The sequence below is a fragment of the Marmota monax genome, unplaced genomic scaffold, assembly GCF_021218885.2.
Source record: "Marmota monax isolate L192 unplaced genomic scaffold, Marmota_monax_Labrador192_F-V1.1 WCK01_AAM20220418_F8-fsc00051, whole genome shotgun sequence".
NCBI lineage: Eukaryota > Metazoa > Chordata > Mammalia > Rodentia > Sciuridae > Marmota > Marmota monax.
In genome coordinates this window covers 9,246,011-9,263,969 of record NW_026695202.1, presented here as the reverse complement: position 1 = coordinate 9,263,969, position 17,959 = coordinate 9,246,011, and the positions used below count along the sequence as shown (strand labels likewise).

Here is a 17,959-nt window from a genome sequence, read left to right as displayed (position 1 = left end):
ACAGAATGGTACACGCACCAGCTGAGGAATGACCAAGGTGGCCAGCAGACCGTCCATGCTAACATGAGCTGAGGAAGGATTTCCCTGCAGGATCCACAGAGAAAGGAGGCTATGGACGCTTGGATCTTGGACTTCTACCTTCCAGAACCATAAGGCCATAGATTTCTGTTCAAGTGTCCATTTCACAGTGCTGTGTCATGGTGGCCCCAGGGAACCCCCTCCTCTTAGCCGTGATTGCCTGGACTCAAACCCCCGCCATCCAGGGCTGTGGAGACAGGAGACATGGGCGGCCTGCTTCTTCTGGGGTGCAGCTGGAGGAGACGAGGGGAGACGGAGCCCTACCTCTTTGGCTGCACCCGTGCAGGGAAAAACATCGGGAGTGGACCTTCCGTCTCATGAGGCTGGATCACAGTGTGGCCCCAATACCACAGACTCCACTGCTGTCCCTGAGACTGAAGGATCCTCCACACCTCTTCTTCCCCTTGCTCTATGCCCTGGGAGACTTCAAATGGTTGGTGTTCAGCGTTTTCAAATCTGCTAAATGGCGTTTTGCTGGGTAGGGGTCCTCCGTGCTCCTCACTGGTGTTCTGGAAACGACTTTTGCTGAACCATCGATGGATTTGGATACAAGGAGCTTCAGCTCAGAGAAGACCCCATCACTCCGCCTTCCCCTCCTCCCTGAGGACCAGAGTCCTCCCTCACCTCTACCCCCACCCTTCATTGCAGTGGAGACAATGGGCACCAAGACCCTCCCCTCTGCAGGACAGCAGCGGGAAGAGGGCAGAGCGAAGTCCTGACCCTTGGCACACGCTGGAAGATGGGCACTGGTGGGGCCCAAGGGTACAGGAAGCAGGGGGCAAATCCCAGGAAATGGAGAAGAGTGGTGGGGGCAAAGGGGAGTCAGGGAGCAGGACTGGGGTATCACTTGGGTTTCTCCACATAAGGACAGGGTGAGGGAGTGGGGGGCTGGAGAGGAGGCTGGAGCCAGGCCCCTGCCAGGTGTAAACGGCACACAGCTGGTGCTCATTTAACAGTCTTACTCCGTCTTTCTCTTCCCCAAAGCATACCCTTTCCCCACGCCTGGCCTTTGTGATTTAAAAGTTTATTGGATTCAGATATAAGTGTAGGATGGGTACCAGCCAACCCCATTGGTCCACCAGCCTCGGAACCAGGACATCCGAGACAAGCTCTGGGTCTTTCCCAAGGGCCCTCATCTCCTCCGAGGGGAAGGCAGAGGTGCCAGGCCCCCTCCGCTTGCCCCAGGGCAGCCGCGGGCTCAGGGTGCTGTGCTGTAGACGCTGTAGTTGTCCTTCTGGGTGATGTGCAGCTTCCAGGGGAAGAGGTGCTTCTGGGAGGGGAGGCCCTGGGCCTGCTTCACCATGAGCCGCACGTCCTCATCCGACAGCAGCCTGACGAGGTCCCCCTCGGCGTCCTGGTAGTTCAGGGCGATGTCCTCCCTCTGGAACTCCCGCCTGTGGGGGACAGGTCAGGGTTAATCTGGGGCCCAGGAGAGAGCCCAGGGGCCTTGGGTGTGAGCAGAGAGGCAGCCCGGATCTGGAGCCCGAGGAGGTCAGCGCTCCAGGCAGGTCTCACCTTCCAGGCGCCCATTGTGCAGACGGGGAAACGAGGCCTAAAGGGGAGGAGGGTTTCCACATTACTTTAGTGGCCTGGGCTGGAGTGTCTTTCAGGCAATGCTAAGGTCCTAAGAACTGTCACAAAGAAGAAGCAAGGCTTCGGTGGGCACAGAGCTGAGCAGAGAGAGTCCCAGAAAGAGACGTGCGTGGAGCTGTGGAGCCTCCGCTGAGGACGGGACCTGTCCTGTGCAGGCAGCAGGAGGGTGGCTCTCTCCCACCCGGCTGGCGAGGCGAAAATCCATCCACTCTCCTAGGGGTAACCTGACCCACTGGGCCTGAAGTCTGACTTGTGAACCCTGATCCCATAAACCCCTCACGAGGCAGTGATCAGACAGGCCACCAGATATGCCAACAAAGGTGGTCGTCACAACAGGATGTGTAAAGTCACAGAGGGGCGGTGACCTAAGCGGCCAATCAAAAGGCATCCACAGAACGAATGCCTTGATTATGGTGCCGTGTGTGTGTGTGTGTGTGTGTGTGTGTGCATGGAATAGTGAGAGGAGTTAAAATATCACGTGGTCCATTCCCCAGGCCTTTCTGACCTTATGGGTCTCCACATTTCTAACGGGTTGGTCTCACTTTCATGGTAAGGAGCATCACCACGCTCTTACAGTCCCCTGAAATGACTACGGCCACCACCTGGGTCTTGGAAGGCAGTGAGCTCCCTGGCGGTGGAGGGCCCAAGTTCAAGGCTTTGAGTTAGAGATCCTAGTTCTAGTTGTACCTCTGGAGTCACACACTGTGACCGCAGCCCAGGCCCTTTGCCCCTCTGCAGCTCCCTCCTGGGCTCCTGTCACACGGAGAGGGGACACCCAGGCTGCGGGGTTCGGAAGAAGGTGACCTGGAAGCAGGACACCCACCACCCCTCGGGAGGTGTGTCCCTCCCTCTTTCTCATCTCCTGACTCCCCCTGCCCGCCCCGCCCTCACCTCATGAGCTCCAGCAGGTCTTTGAACAGTGGAGTGCTGTTGAGGTCCTCCTCCACGGCAATGTCCCTGAGAGCAACAGGAGGTGGGGGGACATCAGGCTGGAAGGCGACACAGGGGTGGGCTGGGCACGAGGCTGGGCCTCAACGTCTTACACCTGCACAGTGGCTGCTCCCAGAGGGAGTGGGAGCCCCCGCAGGCTTTGGAGGAGGGAGGGACCCCGTGGGAGTGTGGCTGGGGCTGTGGTGGTGACGGGGTGGGCCAGCCCCTCCCCACGGGCCACGCACTTGATGGTGCTGATGGTGTCCTCGTAGTAGAAGCAGCGCAGCCAGTTGGTGGGGTCGTCCTCCTCGGGGAAGTCCTTGAGGATCTTCACAAAGGAGGTCGGGAAGATGCCGGTGGCCCCCTGGGACGTGCCCTGAGGAAGGAAGGGGCTGCCTGGTTGGGAAAGAAGGGGCAGCAGGGCCAAGCCTCAGGGCCCCGGGCCCCTTATGTCACAGGAGAAAGCAGACGAGGTCTGGGTCCCCTGTAGAGGGCGGGTGCTATGGTTTGGACATGGAATGTCCCCAAAGGCCCAGGGATAAGGGCCTGGTGCCCAGGATGGAGCTGCTGGGAGGTGGTGGACCTTTAAGGGGCGGGGCCTAGGGGGAGGTCCTGAGATCATTGGGGGGGTGACCTTAAAGGGAACAGAGGGACCCTCGCCCCTTCCTCCTGCTGTTTTCCCAGGTTGCTCCCAGCCCTGAGGTGAGGGGTTTTGCTTGGTCCCAGGTCCCATGCTCCTACTGCGACGCGCCTCGGAGCCAGCTGATCAGGGGCTGGGAGCTCCAAAAATATGCGCCCCAACAAAGCTGGTCCCTTTTACAAGTAACAGAAGCCGACAGAGAGGGAGGTGAGGAAGCTCCCTGCTGTCCAGCAGGGACTCCCGCTGGGCTTTGGAATTCAGGTCAAGGTCGGAACTTTCTGGAAAGAGTTTCACCTCATTCATTCATTCAAAAAAGACTCCTTGAGCCCCAGCTGTGTGCAGGCTCTGGGCACCCAATGTAGATAACGCTCTGCACCCTCACGGAGAGCCCATTACCTGGAGGGTGGCAGGGGACATTGGACAAGCAGGTGAACCGGACAGTGACAGATGGCGGCAGGTGTAAAGGAAGAAATTAAGAGGGAAGGGAGAGAACAAGGGGTGTGGAGGGGCCATCGGGGATCCCTGAGACTCCCTGAGTCCCTACTCTGAGTAGCCGGAGGCCACGTGCCCAGCCCAGGCCCAGGACCTGTCCTGCTGGTGTTCTGTGCACTTTGTCCCTTGACCTTCAGGACAAGCTGACAGGAGACACAGTCCTTCTATACATACACATAAATGAGGGTCAAAGAGAGGCCCTTCCTGCTGCCCTGCCCCTCCTGCAATCTGAGGCCACAGCTGACCGGCGTCCTAACACACAGGGCTTTCTAGAAAAGAGCAGGAAGGGAGAAAACTTCCTCTTTCTTCAGAGAGACCTGAGCTGCCCCTGGGGCAGCCGCGAGCCGGGGAGGAGCCTCAGCTGGGGGGGAAGGGAAACTGCCGCGTCCCCTAGATGGTCACCACGTGCTCCCCTGCAGTGTCTGGACACCAGGGCTCCTTCCTCCATGGTGCCAGGACCCCTGGGGCTGGCCCTGCCTCAACCTGTCCCAGAAATACCATGTCAGAGGCCAGCGCTTCTCAACCCGGAGTGACTCTGTCCCCAGGAGAGGATGTGGACCGGGGGTGGGTGATTGGCATCTGGTGGGGAAGCCAGGGATGCACCAGGGGACAACTCCCATGAGGCCCCAGGGTCAGTGGGGCCACTGCTGAGGAAGCCTCTCCAAGACCAAGACGCCGAGGTCAGTACCACTCACCTGCCCAGGGCCACCCGCTCCTTCACCCCGGAACCAACGGCAAGTTTAGGGGCTCCAGAATGTTCTGCTCCCAGCACGCACCTGCCTCCCCAGGTGAGTTCTCCCAGGCCCCCAAACCTCCAGACCTCAGGGATCTCATCAGATGGCATCTCTTCCCTGAGACTCCCTGCACCTTCCTCCAGCCCTTCCTCTGCCCAGCACAGCTCAGTGACTTCAGCTCCATCCTGACCTCCAACCTGACCACATCCTCACCTCCTAGCCTCCATCTGCCTTCCATCCTCGCCTTCAGCCTCACCTCCATCCTCGCCTTCAGCCTCACCTCCATCCTAGCCTCCATCGTCACCCCCATCCTAGCCCCCAACCTCACCCCCATCCCAGCCTCCAGCCTCACGTCCATCGTCACCCCCATCCAGCCTCCAGCCTCACCTCCAGCCAGTCTTTGTTGACCCTACTGAGGAGGAAGATCACGTCTCCAGCTTTGAAGCTCAGCTCCAGTTTCCTGTTCCCAGTGAAGTCAAACAGGGCCTGTGGAGCAGCACGGGGCACACCGTCACTGAGCCCCTCCTGAAGTGCCTCACGGGCTTTGGCCTCCTGGTTTACAGATGAGGAGACTGAGGCTCACGGAGGATGCCGAGGCACGGTCGGCTGGCGGAGGAGCTGGGATTGGAGCCCAGGTCTCCCGAGTCCAGGACGGTGCTCCCCCCAGAGCTGGTGGGACGCGCAGGGCGGGGAGGGCCCGACTCTCCAGACCAGCCTCGCTCCACCCCCAGGCCTCCCCAGCCCAGCTGCCCTCCCCCACACTGGTTTGGAAATGCCACTGGGGGGCCGTGAGCGCCTGGAGGACAGGACCTGGTCTGAGTCATCTCTGAGGCTTCAGTCCCCAGCAGGGGGACAAGCTCCGGAATGGAGATGGAGGGACGCCCTCTCCCCTGCCTGGTCTTGCTGGTCAGTTCCCGGTGTCTGAGGCTGAGCCGTGGCCCCTCACTTCCTGCAGAGCCCCTCACCTCCCAGACCCACAGGCTGACAGGGCGCGGCTGGGCTGGGTACCTCTGCGCGTGGAGCCTCCATGCGGTCCACGCTGGGGCCCTTGGAGGAGACGCTCTTGCTGTGGAGAGAGGGGGGCGTCAGCCTCCCCCCGATTCCCTGAGGCCCAGCCCCCCCCTGTGCTGGGGGCTCCTGCGAGGGTCGGGCGGCCCGAGGGCCAGGGCCACAGTGCAGCACCCAGGCCAGCGACCTTCCTCCTCACCACGCTGGGGCCACCGCCTCCCCCTGTGGCCCAGGAAGCAGGGCCCAGGAGGGATGCGAGGGGTGGACGCCCAGCGCTCAGTGCCTTCAACCGGCCAGCCTTCCCCTGTGTCCCCAGAGGGGGTCCCCACAGAGGAAACCAGGTGACTGCCCTGGCCCAGGGCCCACTGCTGGGCCACAGCTGGAACTGAGATCACCCCCGCCTGGTGCACAGGGAGAGCCAGGCACCGGGGAGAGGTCACCTGCCGGCGCGGGCTGGAGGGGGGGCACTGGAGGCAGGGCGGGCCTCTGACGCTGGGGCCTGAGTCCCCCCACCCCCCACTGGGCCTGGGAAGCCCTCCACTGTTCAGCTGCTTCGGATTGGGGGCTTATTTTCTGCCCAGGAAGCAAGGAAGGGAGGGGAGGGCTCTTTGGAATAAGGAGCCTCAGCGTCCACCGCTGGCCGCCAGGGGCCTCCGGCCACCAGGGACGCTCGGGAGGGAGTGTCTGCGTGGAGTGGCCCTCCACTGCCTCTCCTCTCCTCCTGCCCTCAGGCACCCAGGACCCTGAGCCACCTCCCATGGTTGCTGGGGCACTGGATCCTCCTGGGGCCACCTCCCAGTCCCCAAGGTCCTCGCCCCACCATCACAAACATCAACACGCATGTCCCCCAGCCCTGAGCGTGACGTCAGGGCAGAGCTGAGCTCCTCCTTCTCTCTCCTCCCAGGGAGAAGACGCTTTTCCAGGGGGGACTTTCGTCCAGTCCCAGCCACTTACACTTTGCGCGTGCGCGGGCGGAGCCGCCGGAGCGCCTGGGGCACTTGCTCCGAGTCGTAGGTGGACTGGTAGAAGAAGATCCTGAGGTCCGGGTCCATCAGCACCCAGACGGGCAGGCTGAGGAGTTTCTGCAGGGTGAGGGGCAGGACAGGGTGGACGGTCAGCAGAAAGTCCTGCGGGTCCCAGCTCGGCTGCTCCACCCTGTCCCCCGACCTTAGCCTTCCTCTCCACTCGTGCTTCCCAGGCTTGATAACCGAAGCAAGCCGCTCTGAGCTCTTTAAAAGCCAACAGGCTGAAGGTAACGTGTCACGGGCTTTGCTTCTGGGGATCACTGGCTTGAGACCAGTTCATCTGGAAATAGCTACAGGCCTCCAGAAACACCAGCAACAGTGACAACAGGTGACAGTGCCAGGCACTGAGCTGAGTGAGTACAAGTGGGACCATCTCACCATAAAATGTGAGTTAGGATCAGAGAGGGAAAGGACCTGCCTCAGGGCCACACAGCCTAGCAAGTGACAGAGCTGGGGCTCAGTGTCATCAGCTGCTAAAGCTCACCCCTTAGCTCAAGATGAGGCAAGATGGGGCGTGTTCCCCCAGTAACTCCAGTTAACAGCAGTTGGGCAGAAGTGACAGTGAATGGGGCTCCTCTAATAGCTGTTTAACAATGGAACAAGCAGCCAGGCAGAGTGACAGCGAGCTCCCTGTCCCTGAGGGTGTGCAACCTCCCGATGCTGTTGCCACAGCGAAGCTTCCTGCACTGAGGACCTCGGGGTTCCAGGAGCCCAACGGGACACACAGAGGCAGAGAGAGGCTCCTCTGGGCCTCTGGTGGCTAAGACTGGCCGTGGGATTCAGAGCCGGCTCTGCAGCCATCCTCCCTCCCCAGCACAGGGGCCAGAGGAGGGCGCCTCCAACACCACAAGGAGCAGCTGTCACAGCGCCCCCTTGAGGGGAGGTACCTCCAGGGGTGGAGCCCAGGGTCTCCCCCGCCTCTCCTGCGCTCAGAGCCCAGGGCTCCGCAGCCTCCAGCCTCCCCCCCCCCGCCCCCCGCCAGCTCCTGCTCCCCCTCTTGACCCTCCACATTCTAGAAGCAGGTTTGCAGCTGACAGAGCACTCCCCCCCCAGCTGCCCTCTGTGAGGCCAGACTGCCCATTTGTAGGTAAGAAAACCAAGGCCTCTCTAGGGACGGTGGCCGGCTGGCCCAAGTCACCCAACCGGCCAAAGACTCCGAGTTCAGTGCTCTTGGGCTGTGAGGTCCCTCGGGCTGTGAGGTCCCTCGGGGCTGTGAGCGGGACTTCCCTCTCTAGCTTCCCCAGGCTGCGATGGAGCGAGGCTTGCACGTCTCTGGTGACGAGGTGTCACCACCTCCTGGGAGCACGCTCCTTCCCCCCCCAGCCCTGATGGGTGGCGTCCTTCCCTGACCCCAAGGCGTCTCTTAGGAAGCTCCTCCCTGTGTCCCACCTCATGGGGAGGCAGCCGGTCTGCGGGTGGGAGACAGCGAGGCCACCAGCCAAGACCAGTGACAAGAGCCGAGATGCGGCCTGTGCTCGGGGAAGGGACGTGCCACCCCTGGGGACCTTCTCGAGTTGGCACAAGTTTGCTGTCTGGGTGGGACAGCCTGGTCGTCATCCCCCGTTACGCAGGCCTATGTGTGTGGCTCCTGTGGCCCACCATCCACCTGCTGGCTTTCCCACGGGGCCCTCAGGAGCAGGCCTGACCTAGCCACACTGACCCGGCACCAGGCGTGGACGTTGCCTGGGGGCCTGGGGCGCTGCGCAGAGATCTGCCTGTTCACATTGCAGCTCTTGGAACCTCCTCGTGGCTCCGGCCCGGTCCCTGGCCCCCGGGAGCTCCCTGCTTCTCTCCCCAGGTCGGGCCTGTGGGGACCTCAGGTGGGGGCCTGTTCCCGGAGCCACACCTGGGGGAGCACCCATGCCCAACCCCCAGTGCCTCCCGAGCGCAGAGGTGGCGTGGCCTGCGGTACCTTCATGTAGGCGTTGAGGGCGGGTATGCGCATCTCGGCGATCTCCTGCTTGACCCCGACGTAGACCTTCACTGAGGAGAAGAGGGTGTCCTGGAGCTGGCAGTGGTGCTGCCCCGCAGGCCATGGCGCCAGGAGCCAAGGTGGCCACTGGGACACTAACGCCCTGCTGCCCTCCTTCTGTTCACACACACACACACACACACCCCTGAATTCCAAGACACAGGGCCTGTACTCTGCCATTTCCCCGTCACCCAAGACAGCGGTCCCCAACCCTGGACGCCTGGTCAGGTCCCGAGCAGCTGTCACACATCTCGTTATGTTCGACTCCCTCCAGAAAGAGGCACTGGAATTTCTGGGGTGGCTCTTCTCCGGCATTAGATTCTCTAGACCTCACCAGGTGCCACCTTCCAATGTGCCACCAAGGTTAAACTGTGGGTCCTATGTCACGTGACGTGAACAAATCAGTGCTCAAAAGCAAGAGCACTCTGGGGGCAGGGCAAACAGGTGATGGGCAGCCAGGAGACAGACGTCCTCTCCAGGAGCCTGCAGGGACCCCGGGAGCCAGCACCCAGACAGCCCGCCAGGAGGCAGGTGTGGCACCTGCCTGGCTCCCAGAGGCAGGAGTGTTACAGGCAAAGTTCAGAGAGGTGGTCGCAGCCGGGGAGGCTGGCAGCCCCTCTGTGCCAGGAGGGAGCTCACAGGCTAAACCATGATTCCCACATCAGACTGCCAGGGGACACTGAGGGAGCCTCCCAGGCTGGGCCTGGCTTTGCAGGCAGCAGCCCTGGGAGCGGCCAGCCTACCTGGGAGTGTGGGCAGGCTGCAGGTGAACCGGCTGGTCTTGCTCTCTGGTCCGAACCGCTCCTCCAGCTTGCTCTGCAAGGCATAGAACTGGCGGTAGCGGCGGTAGATAAGGTACTTGGATCCCCCTTTTGTCTTCACCTCGATGACAAAAACCTAAGGAGGATAGAGGCCCCGGAGGGCACTGAGGTCAGGAAAAGAAGCCAAAAGACAGTCAGAGGGTGGGGGCTCAGAGGTCCTGGAGAGCAGCAGGTTCTCTCAGCCTCAGTGCCACATTGGTGCTGGATAATTCTTCACTGGGCTGTCCCCTGGGCTGCGGCAACCCAGGACTCTACCCACTAGATGCCTGTAGTAGCCCTGCCCCAAAAGAGGTAAGGGTCCAAAGGTCTCGGGGTATTGCCAAGTGTCCCCGAGGGGTAAAATGGGTCCTGTTGAGAATCACTGAGGTAGAGTTGAGGGATGAAAGTGGAGGCCCAGAGGTCAGAGAGCAAAGGTTCAGAGGTCAGAGGGCGAAGGACCAGGGCTCGCTCTTACAAAGTGGCTGGTGAAGCCCCTCTTCTCCTCGATGTCGGCGATGTTGGCTGAGATGGCCACGTCGTCCGGAAGCTGCTCAAAGTCACTGAGGAGGCAGGGGGGAGGGTGCTGATCATCACCCTGAGGTGTCCCAGGCCCGCGGGGCATGAGGCAGGGTGTACCCCACGCTCCTCCGCCAGCACCCCTGCCCGTGCCTGGCTGTCACTGCACTGGGCACAGAGTGTAAGGGAGCTGGGGGGCACCAGGTGTCACCAGCCGGACACCGTCTAACAGATGGCTCTACAGTGAGCTCAGCAAGGGTCAGGGCCTCCTCCGTGCCCGGCCCTGCTAGGCCTGGGTCCAGGCAAACAGCCCCGGACAGAGGGCTGTGGGGCCGCTAAGCTGTGGATGCTGAGAGTCCCTCAAAGACATCTGTTAAAGGCTTGGTCCCTCAGCTGGCCCTACTGGGTGCTGTGGACCTAGGATGGGGCCCGTGGGCCATCCTAGGACAGGAGGGTGGGGCGTGCGCTCCAGGGGGCCTGCGGAGCCCTGCGCTCTGGCTCCGCTTGGTTCATGACATCAGTGGTTTGCTGTGCCACGGCTCCTGCTGCCATGTGCTGCCGTCACCAGGGCCCTGGGCAGTGGGGCCACCAGCCTTGGAATAGACCTCCAGACCCGGGAGCCTTTTCATTTTATAAGCTGAGCACCCCGGTATCTCATGACAGTACCACGAAGCTGACAAATACAAGTCCCAGAGAGAAGGGCTAATCCCGCCGTGCTTGGGAAGTCCACAAAGAGGAGGTGGCCTCTGAGCCAGGTCTAGGCAGTCACACAGGAAGCCACCGAGGAGGGTGTGCCCGGCAGTGGAACAGCATGTGCTAAGGCTCTGAGGCGGAGGAGGGGGCCGGGTCTGGTGTGGGCAGAACCTGGTGCCATCTGAGACTGAAGAGCTGTGGGGGGTCCCCGTGTCGGGCAGGGAACTGCAGCAAGCTCCAGCAACGAGGCGCGCAGGGCTTCAGGACATCACCCAGGCCCCGAGTGGAGAGGGTCAGAGGCAGCGTTAGGGGAGACGGCGCCCCTGGGAGCTCCTCAAGGGCCCAACAGGGAGAGGATTCAGGCCTGAGCCAACAGCAGGGACAGAAGCAGGGGACACAAGGGACAGCACCTGGGCAGACGCTGCTCACATTCGCTGTGTCCCTGCTCTTCCTGGCTAATCAGTGTCCCTTTGTTCAGAGTGGCCACGTGCCCATCCCCAAGGGCAGGATCTGAGCCACGCAGCAGGCTCCCTCCTGTCCCCGGCCCCCCTGGAGCTCAGGGCTGCCATGTGACCCGTCCCAGCCAATGAGAGCTAAGAGATGACCTAGTCCAGGAGTCTTGAGAGTGTTTGCTTTCCTGGTCTGGAGGGATGGACGAGGCTCTTCCCATGAAAGCAAGTGTGACATCTGGATCTGCAGCCGCCCCAGGGCATTTGTGAGGCAGAAACATCTCTGAGTTGCTGATCCTGAGGTCACTGAGCTGAGGACCAGCTATGGCCTCCCTCTGGACTTCTTGTTGTCTGAGCAAACAAACCCTGGTCATTGTTGAAGCCACGGTCAGTTCCTCTTTCCCTGAGTCTAATGCATTCCCAAGCTGTGAGTTGTCCCTAAGTTCTGACCAGCAGGGTGTGGGCACTGCTGGGGGACAACAGTCAGGGACAGGCTTATTCTAGAGCCCCGCGGCCCTGGTCAACACCCAGCAGGAGGCGGGTGCAAGGCTGGAGAACAGGGCGGGGGGGGGGGGCTCGACTTCAGTAGCAGAAGTAACAGCCTATGTCACCTCCTATGTCACCTCCTATGTCACCTCCTATGTCTCCGAACCCCAGGGAAGAGCCATCAGTGAGCAGTGACAACAGACAGGAAAATGGCCCAGGAGAGGGGACAGACACACTCAGCCACTGAGTCCTGCCCTTTGTCAACAGACAGAAAAGGAGAAGCCAAACCATGAAGCAGGGAGGGGCTGCCACGCCCGAGGCCTGCAGGTGTCCCTGACCGTCCCCAAGAGACCTGGTCCTCCCAGGGTGGGGGGCTGCTTCAGAACCCAGGAGCTGCCACCAAGAGTGACCGAGGTGCAGATGAACCCCCCAGCTCCAGCGCGCCTCTGGCTGCTGGCAACTGTCCCACTGGTCTCCGCCTTGCCCCGAGTCGACACCCCGGGGACCAGCTGCCCCCCACTTCTCCCCAGGGCTGCGAATTTCATCTGCAATAAGACGGAGGTGGGGCCGGAAGGAACTGGAAGGGCAGGTTAGGCAAGACTCCCTCCAGTCCACGTTTCCTGAGTGGGCACCGGGCACAGGGCCCTCCTCCAAGACAGTGTCACCTTTGGCAGACGAGGAAACTGATGCACAGAGAGGTTGATTAACCTGCCCAAAGAAGCCAGGATTTGAGCCCCAGCAGGCTGGCTCCCGCATTTCCTCTCGATCCTTCAGGCCCTCCCAGCAGCTTGCTATAGGAACAGATGACCCCATCCTCTCCCCAGCTGCAGTAATGACCCAGCAAACTCCATGTAGCATTGACCCAGGGCTGACACTGGCGTGGCCGCATTAAGACACAGCCTCGGTTCGTTGGACCTCCTAGCTTCCAAGGCAAACCCGGCTCTCGCAGGCTGAGGGTGGTCAGGAGGGCTTCACCAAGGAGCAGCGCCAGGGATCGCAAAGAGGAGTTGGCCACGGGGCAGCAGGAAAGGCCTTTCAGGACAGGGAGATGGCACGTGCAAAGGCCCAGAGCCACACAAGGCCAGTAGAAGGAACTGGGGGGAAGTGGGCGTGGCTGAGCCCAGAGCATAGGCAGAAACGGCTGAGTGGCAGGTGCCACTCACCAGGGCCTTCCCGCCTGACTTTCCCTGGGGATGGAAGGGGTGGAGAACAGGTCAAGCAGGCAGATGCAGAGCAGAGGGGTCAAGGCTCAGGTCCAGGCCTGCAAAGATGAAGACCCAATTTCCCCAAGGCCATTGTCAGCAGGGACCTTGGGAAAGGGCCTCACGCGTTCTGGCCTCTTGCACACACCATAAAACAGAGGTGACCGAGGCTCTTGTGTCTTTGTATGGCCACACGGTTCATCTGTAAGGAGCACAGGCTGGAGGTCCCCAGGAGGGCAGGGACTGTGCTCACGACACTTCCTCGGTGTTCAGAATGGCACCAGGCACTTAGTAGGTGCTCAACACACAGCTGTGACCTCCGTCTGATTTAGCGAGTGCGCGCACAGGTGGGTGACTGTGGCCTGGAGGCTGCTGCATGGGGACTGGATGCAGGCACCGGAAACCAAGTTGGAAACCTCCCAGGAGTGGCCACTCCCTCGGTGACCCCCACCCAAGTCTGCTGGGCCAGGTGCCGGGGCTCAGTGTGCAGAGGCGCTATTCCTGAAAAGTCTACTTCGGGCCTGGACTGGGGAGGCCGGGGGCTGGCAGGGCCCGGGGTGGCCCCCGGCTCAGGTCTCTGGGCACCCGGCACACAACGCGGCTGTCAGGACCAAGATCCCCAGTCACCCCTGCGGCCACCCTGTCCATCTCTGACCTCAGAGTCTAGAGCCTCCCACTGGGTGAAGCTGTCCCCTGTGTGTCCTCGAGAGGCACTGCAGGAGCCGGAGGCCAGTGGCCCCCAGGGCGTGGCTACATGGCCCCGTGACGTGGTGGGGGGCAGCCCGCCCCCACTGAGGGTCAAGGGTACCTGTAACAGGGACAGAATGGGGACAGGCAGTCAGCCCTGATGTCATCTCCTGTAGCCTGCGTCTCAAGAAGCAGGAAGTGGCCCGAGTCCCACCAGCTGCAGTTTCCGGAGGGTTCAAGTGTGCGTGTCGCCCCCCCCCCCCCAGATTGTCAGGAAGAGGGGCCGGGGCTGGGCAGATGGCCGGTGTTACCAGGCCCCAGCACCACCCTCAGTGACCACGGAAGGCCTCTGTGATGGCCCCATCCCCAGCAGCTCCTCCTGAGGCCCTCCTTGTCCCCTACACCTGGACAAGCCCCCTCTGAGACCTTGACCTTTGGAAGTTCCACCCCAGCTTCCCCCCCAGCCCCAGGCTCCACCACGGCCCCCTCCCCACCAGGCCCCAGTCTGGCCTTTCTCTGGGAATCCTTGGGGGTTCACACGGGCACCTGCTCCCCGATGTCACCTGCTGTCCCATGCCCGGGGACCCCACAGCTGGAAGCTCAGGCTGCTGAGAAAGCCTTCAGCAGGTGCTGGCCGAGCGTGGACTCCGGGGCCTGGGACGCCTGTGCCCCAAGTCCCAGCCTTGCCACTCGGCTCCCTGCAACCCTGAGCGAGTCCCCGTTCCCTGAGGCCTCAGTGTGCCCATGGGTACAACCTCAGCTTTAGACCAGAGACTCGAGGATGTTTCCAGCTCAAACTTGCATTCACTAATCCCTCAGCAGCTGGCACTGAGCACTTAGTGCCCGGGTCGCCCCCATCCTAGGGTCCAGGAGTGGCCCAAACAGACCAGAATAAATAAATAAATAAATAAATAAATAGTCGCGAAGTTGGCTTCCAACGGGAGCCAGCGATGACAACAACAAGTGACATGCCACCAGTGTGAGCACTAGGCAGAAACAGGGCCAGAGAAGGCAGGGGCAGCTCCAGACGGCTGCCTGGAGGAGGCGGCTTTGGAGCTGAGCCCTGAATTGGGAGGCAGGACGGGGCTAGGACTCCATTTGAGCAGACGATGGGAAAGCCCTCGCTGGCCACCAGGCAGAGGGAAGAGCCCCAGACTAGAAGCCGCGACACCAGTGCCCCAGACTGCCGCCCCCCTGGCCTGTGAACCCTGGTGACAGGTTCCCCTCCTGAGCCTCGGTGTCCCGTCCCTGTCTGAGGTCGGTGGTCACACGACACGGTGCAGGTTCCTGGGCTGCAGGTCTGACTCAACCTGGCCTCTCACAGAGGAGGCCGGAGGGGACACCCCCACTCACCTCTCCGCCCGCAGCTGCTGGGCCAGGGCCATGGCGGTGGGTGCTTGGGGACAGGTGGAGACGGTCCCTCGGGCTGGTCCAGGCTGAGTGCCCTCCTCCCTCCAGCTCCCCACCTCTGCTGCTGACCCACGGTCCTGGGAGTCCCCAGGAGCCGCCTCCGGGGAGGCCCCACCCCACTGCCCTGGACCCTGGTGGCGGCTCCTCCTCTGGCCTCACTTCCTGTTCCCCACTCCCAGCTGCACAGCAATTGGGGAAGTCCCCTCCCCAGCGCCAGGCCCGCAGGAGGAGGCCACTGACTTCCTTGGTGCTGGTCGCTGGAGCCAGGCCTCGGCTGGGCATCAGAAAGCCCGGCTCTATCAGAGACGCAGTGCCCCTGCCGGTCTAGCCCCAGGGGCCTGTGACCTTGCCATCACTTGTCACCCTCGTGTCCCTCAAATCTAACCTGACTCCCTCACTGCCAGGCCTCTGTCCCAGGTGTCCCCAGGCCCGGAAGGCGGGTTTCTGCCTTGCCAGTCAATCCTTAGGCTCTGCCCAAATGCCGCCTCCTCCAGGAAGCCTCCCTGGCTCCTCTGCAGGCCTCAGCCATATGGGGCGGGAAGGGTGGTTTAGGCCCCTCCTTCCCCTTATCCTAGCCCCGTCCTTCCCTCAGTCCAAGAACCCGTGCCCAGCCAATCCCCTGGGCAGAGCTGCCAGTCACAGGAACTTCACATCACAAGCCTGAAGGTGCCCTCCCTGCTCAGCCTCTTCAACTGCTCTACCCTGTGCTCAGGAGAAAGTCCACACCTCCACCCTACTGGCCTCAGAATCCCCCAGCCTCCTCCCTCAGCCTCCCCTCTTTGGAGTGCTCAGGAGCTCTGCTCCCCAGGGTCCTGTGTCACTGTCACCTTTGCTGGGGAGCTCTCCTCCTGCCTCCTTGAGTCTCAGCTGGGAGGTCACCCTTTTCCTGAGGCCTCCCCTGACCCGTCACCCCCAGTGAGGCCCCTCTGTGTCGGCTCTTCCGGGTCCCTGCGCTCCTGCCGCAGATCACTTGAGACTCTAGGACTCCATGTCTATGTGCACGGGGGTGTGAAGAGAGCCTTCCTGGCCAGCTCAGCGCGGGTGCCCGTGGGTGCCCGGCCAGCACAGGCAGGTGAACACGGAGCCTGCACAGCCCCCACACACGTGGCTGTTCAGTCTTGCAGGGAGCCCAGGGTGGAGCCAGAGTCTCGGGAGAGGAGCTGCCCTGGGCCCAGCACTGTCCCAGGGAGGACCACCTCCCCCGCTCCAGCCAAGCCAGAGCCCTGGGCTCCTCTGAGACCAGCCGTCCTTCATGGCTGGGTGACGAGGTTTGGGTACTTTAGACGTACACACCCCAGCTCAAAACCAAGGAGTATAATTTGCAGGTTCTAAGAGAGGAGGCAGTGAGCGGGGCTGGTGGGCCCCAGCCCGTGAGAGTGGATTTGTGTTACAGGGCTGAGGTTTCAATGCCTGACCTGGGCCAGGTCCAGGCTACAGGTCAAGTCAGAACCAATCCAGGGAGCAGAATTCCTCGGCTGTCAACCTGCGGTGCCGGGGAAGTGGAGGTACTCTCCCAGGTCATGGGAGGAACAAGGCCACCAGGTCCCTGTCGCAAGTCTGAAGCCTCCACTAGAGTGAGGTCCAGGCACAAGCTCCCCACGGGGTGCAGAAATTCTCAGCCAAAATGTGGCATAAAAACAGTTTCAGGGCTGGGGACACAGCTCAGTGGGTAGAAGGCTGGCCTCGCAGGCCCAAAGCCCTGGTTCAATCCGCAGCACCATAAAAAACCCCACCAGTTTCAGGGAGTCACTAAGTCTGCAGGGACTGTCCCCTGAGCTCACAGACCATGCTGCCCATCACGTAAGAATGCTGACCCGAGGAAGGCGCCCTCAGGCTCAACAGACGGGAGGATTCAGCCACAGGAACTAGGAGTGTTGCGAGGGAGGAATCCCAGTCAGGCACCGTCGCAGGCTCCCAGCGCGGAACAAAACAGAACCGCAGTCGCAGAAGAGGCTGCGCACGGACCGAGAGGTGGAAGCACCTGGCCAGGACTGAGCAAGACGGTGTTGGCCAAGAGTTGGTCAAGAAGGACAGGAAATGACAAGACCGCTTCAGAAGAAAGTGGGACCCAGCCCTGGCCTGTGACCGAGTACGTGGCGTGTGTGTCCCATGGACGGCCGAAAACACATTTGTGTATAAACACACAGGTGTGGGTGGCAAGGGCTGTGTGTGTCCATAAAAGGTCACCTGGCGTGTGTGGCAGTGACGTCAGAACAGAGCATCTTTGGATGTGGGCGCCTCAGTGGGCACACGGCGACGGTGGCCACCCGTGCATGTGTGACATGTCCTCGGCCAGTCCGTGTGCCTTCTTTGAATCTTTCTTTATTCATGTGCAATCAGACCCACGTACTGGTGCTCGGGAAGAATGAGTGAGAGCAGTGTGTGGCCCGCGCCTGGACACTGGGAAGCGTCTACCTGCGTGTGTTTCCAGGAGGACAAGCCCTCGCGCTCCCGTTCCCAGACTGCCCCAGGTCCTGCCTCCTCGTACTCCAGCCCCAGCACCCCCAAAACCCTCCTGTGGGACTGACTCAGCCACCGGGAGGCCTCCTGTGCAGCCGGGGACATAGGCGTCCAGGAAAGAGCCCGAGCCCATGACGGGCCAGCCCTGCGCCTCCTCCCTCCTCTCCCTCTTCCTCTGGCCCTGTCCGAGGTTCTGCTGAATAGGGCTGTTTCTCTGGCTCCGCTCACACCGAGCTCTGCTGCTAATTTTACGCCCGAGCTCTGATGCAGTGTAATTTGAGGCCAGACACGGTGTCAGCAGCCAGCCGCCATCCTGCTGCCAGGGGCTCCCTGGTCTCCTCCACCGTCTGTCTCCACCCTGGGTCTCCTGCAGGGAGAGAGTGACCCCAACAGGAGCCAGACTTTGCACATTGCACAAGCCCATCTGGGTGGGTACAAGGGATGCCTGATGTGACCTGTCCCAGATGGAGTTCTGACTTTGGGTCACCGCCACTCCCCACAGCCCGAGAACAAACCAGCAAGCCATTCGGTGGTTGGAATCATTCATTCAAAGGCCACAGAAGAAACCCCCCAGGTGCCCGCCTTCCTGCCAGGTCTCTGCCAGAGCACACCCCAAACCATCAGAGGAGGGCGGGGAAAGCCACCAGGGTCATCAGAGGCAGGTGACAGTCAAGTCGCAGCCCGGTGTCCATTTGTGACTGCCTCTCCAGGGAAAGGTTGAACGTGCTCAGACCCCAGCTGGGGCCCCAGAGCCTGAGAGGGGAGCAGGTGTGGGGACTGCAGG

At 61.7% G+C, this 17,959-nt stretch overlaps 1 protein-coding gene across 3 annotated transcripts; it reads right to left on the bottom strand.

Moving 5' to 3' along the window:
• Window positions 1–1,086: 1,086 nt before the first annotated feature.
• On the bottom strand, window positions 1,087–14,855 carry Ncf4 (neutrophil cytosolic factor 4). 3 transcript variants are annotated; one of them, XM_046429576.2, is made up of 11 exons: window positions 14,659–14,855; window positions 9,748–9,832; window positions 9,216–9,369; window positions 8,413–8,483; window positions 6,430–6,557; window positions 5,476–5,533; window positions 4,855–4,953; window positions 2,847–2,977; window positions 2,563–2,628; window positions 1,594–1,630; window positions 1,087–1,472 (listed from the first exon to the last, which is right to left on the bottom strand). In XM_046429576.2, exons 1-11 carry the CDS (start codon window positions 14,688–14,690, stop codon window positions 1,395–1,397), a joined length of 939 nt encoding a protein of 312 aa, XP_046285532.1. In that variant the 5' UTR covers window positions 14,691–14,855; the 3' UTR covers window positions 1,087–1,394. The 3 variants fall into 3 exon arrangements, with proteins under 3 accessions (XP_046285532.1, XP_046285533.1, XP_046285531.1); XM_046429577.2 differs by lacking the exon at window positions 1,594–1,630 and having other exon boundaries at window positions 9,216–9,288; window positions 14,659–14,853; XM_046429575.2 differs by lacking the exon at window positions 1,594–1,630 and having other exon boundaries at window positions 14,659–14,851.
• Window positions 14,856–17,959: the final 3,104 nt, after the last annotated feature.

Coding starts and splice junctions, on each gene's coding strand:
- Ncf4 (XM_046429575.2), bottom strand. CDS start 14,690: ATGGCCCTGGCCCAGCAGCTGCGGGCGGAGAG. Junction 6,558..8,412: donor CCCTCAACGCCTACATGAAG/GTACCGCAGGCC, acceptor CTCACCCTGCAG/AAACTCCTCAGCCTGCCCGT. Junction 1,473..2,562: donor GACCTGCTGGAGCTCATGAG/GTGAGGGCGGGG, acceptor TGTCCCCCACAG/GCGGGAGTTCCAGAGGGAGG.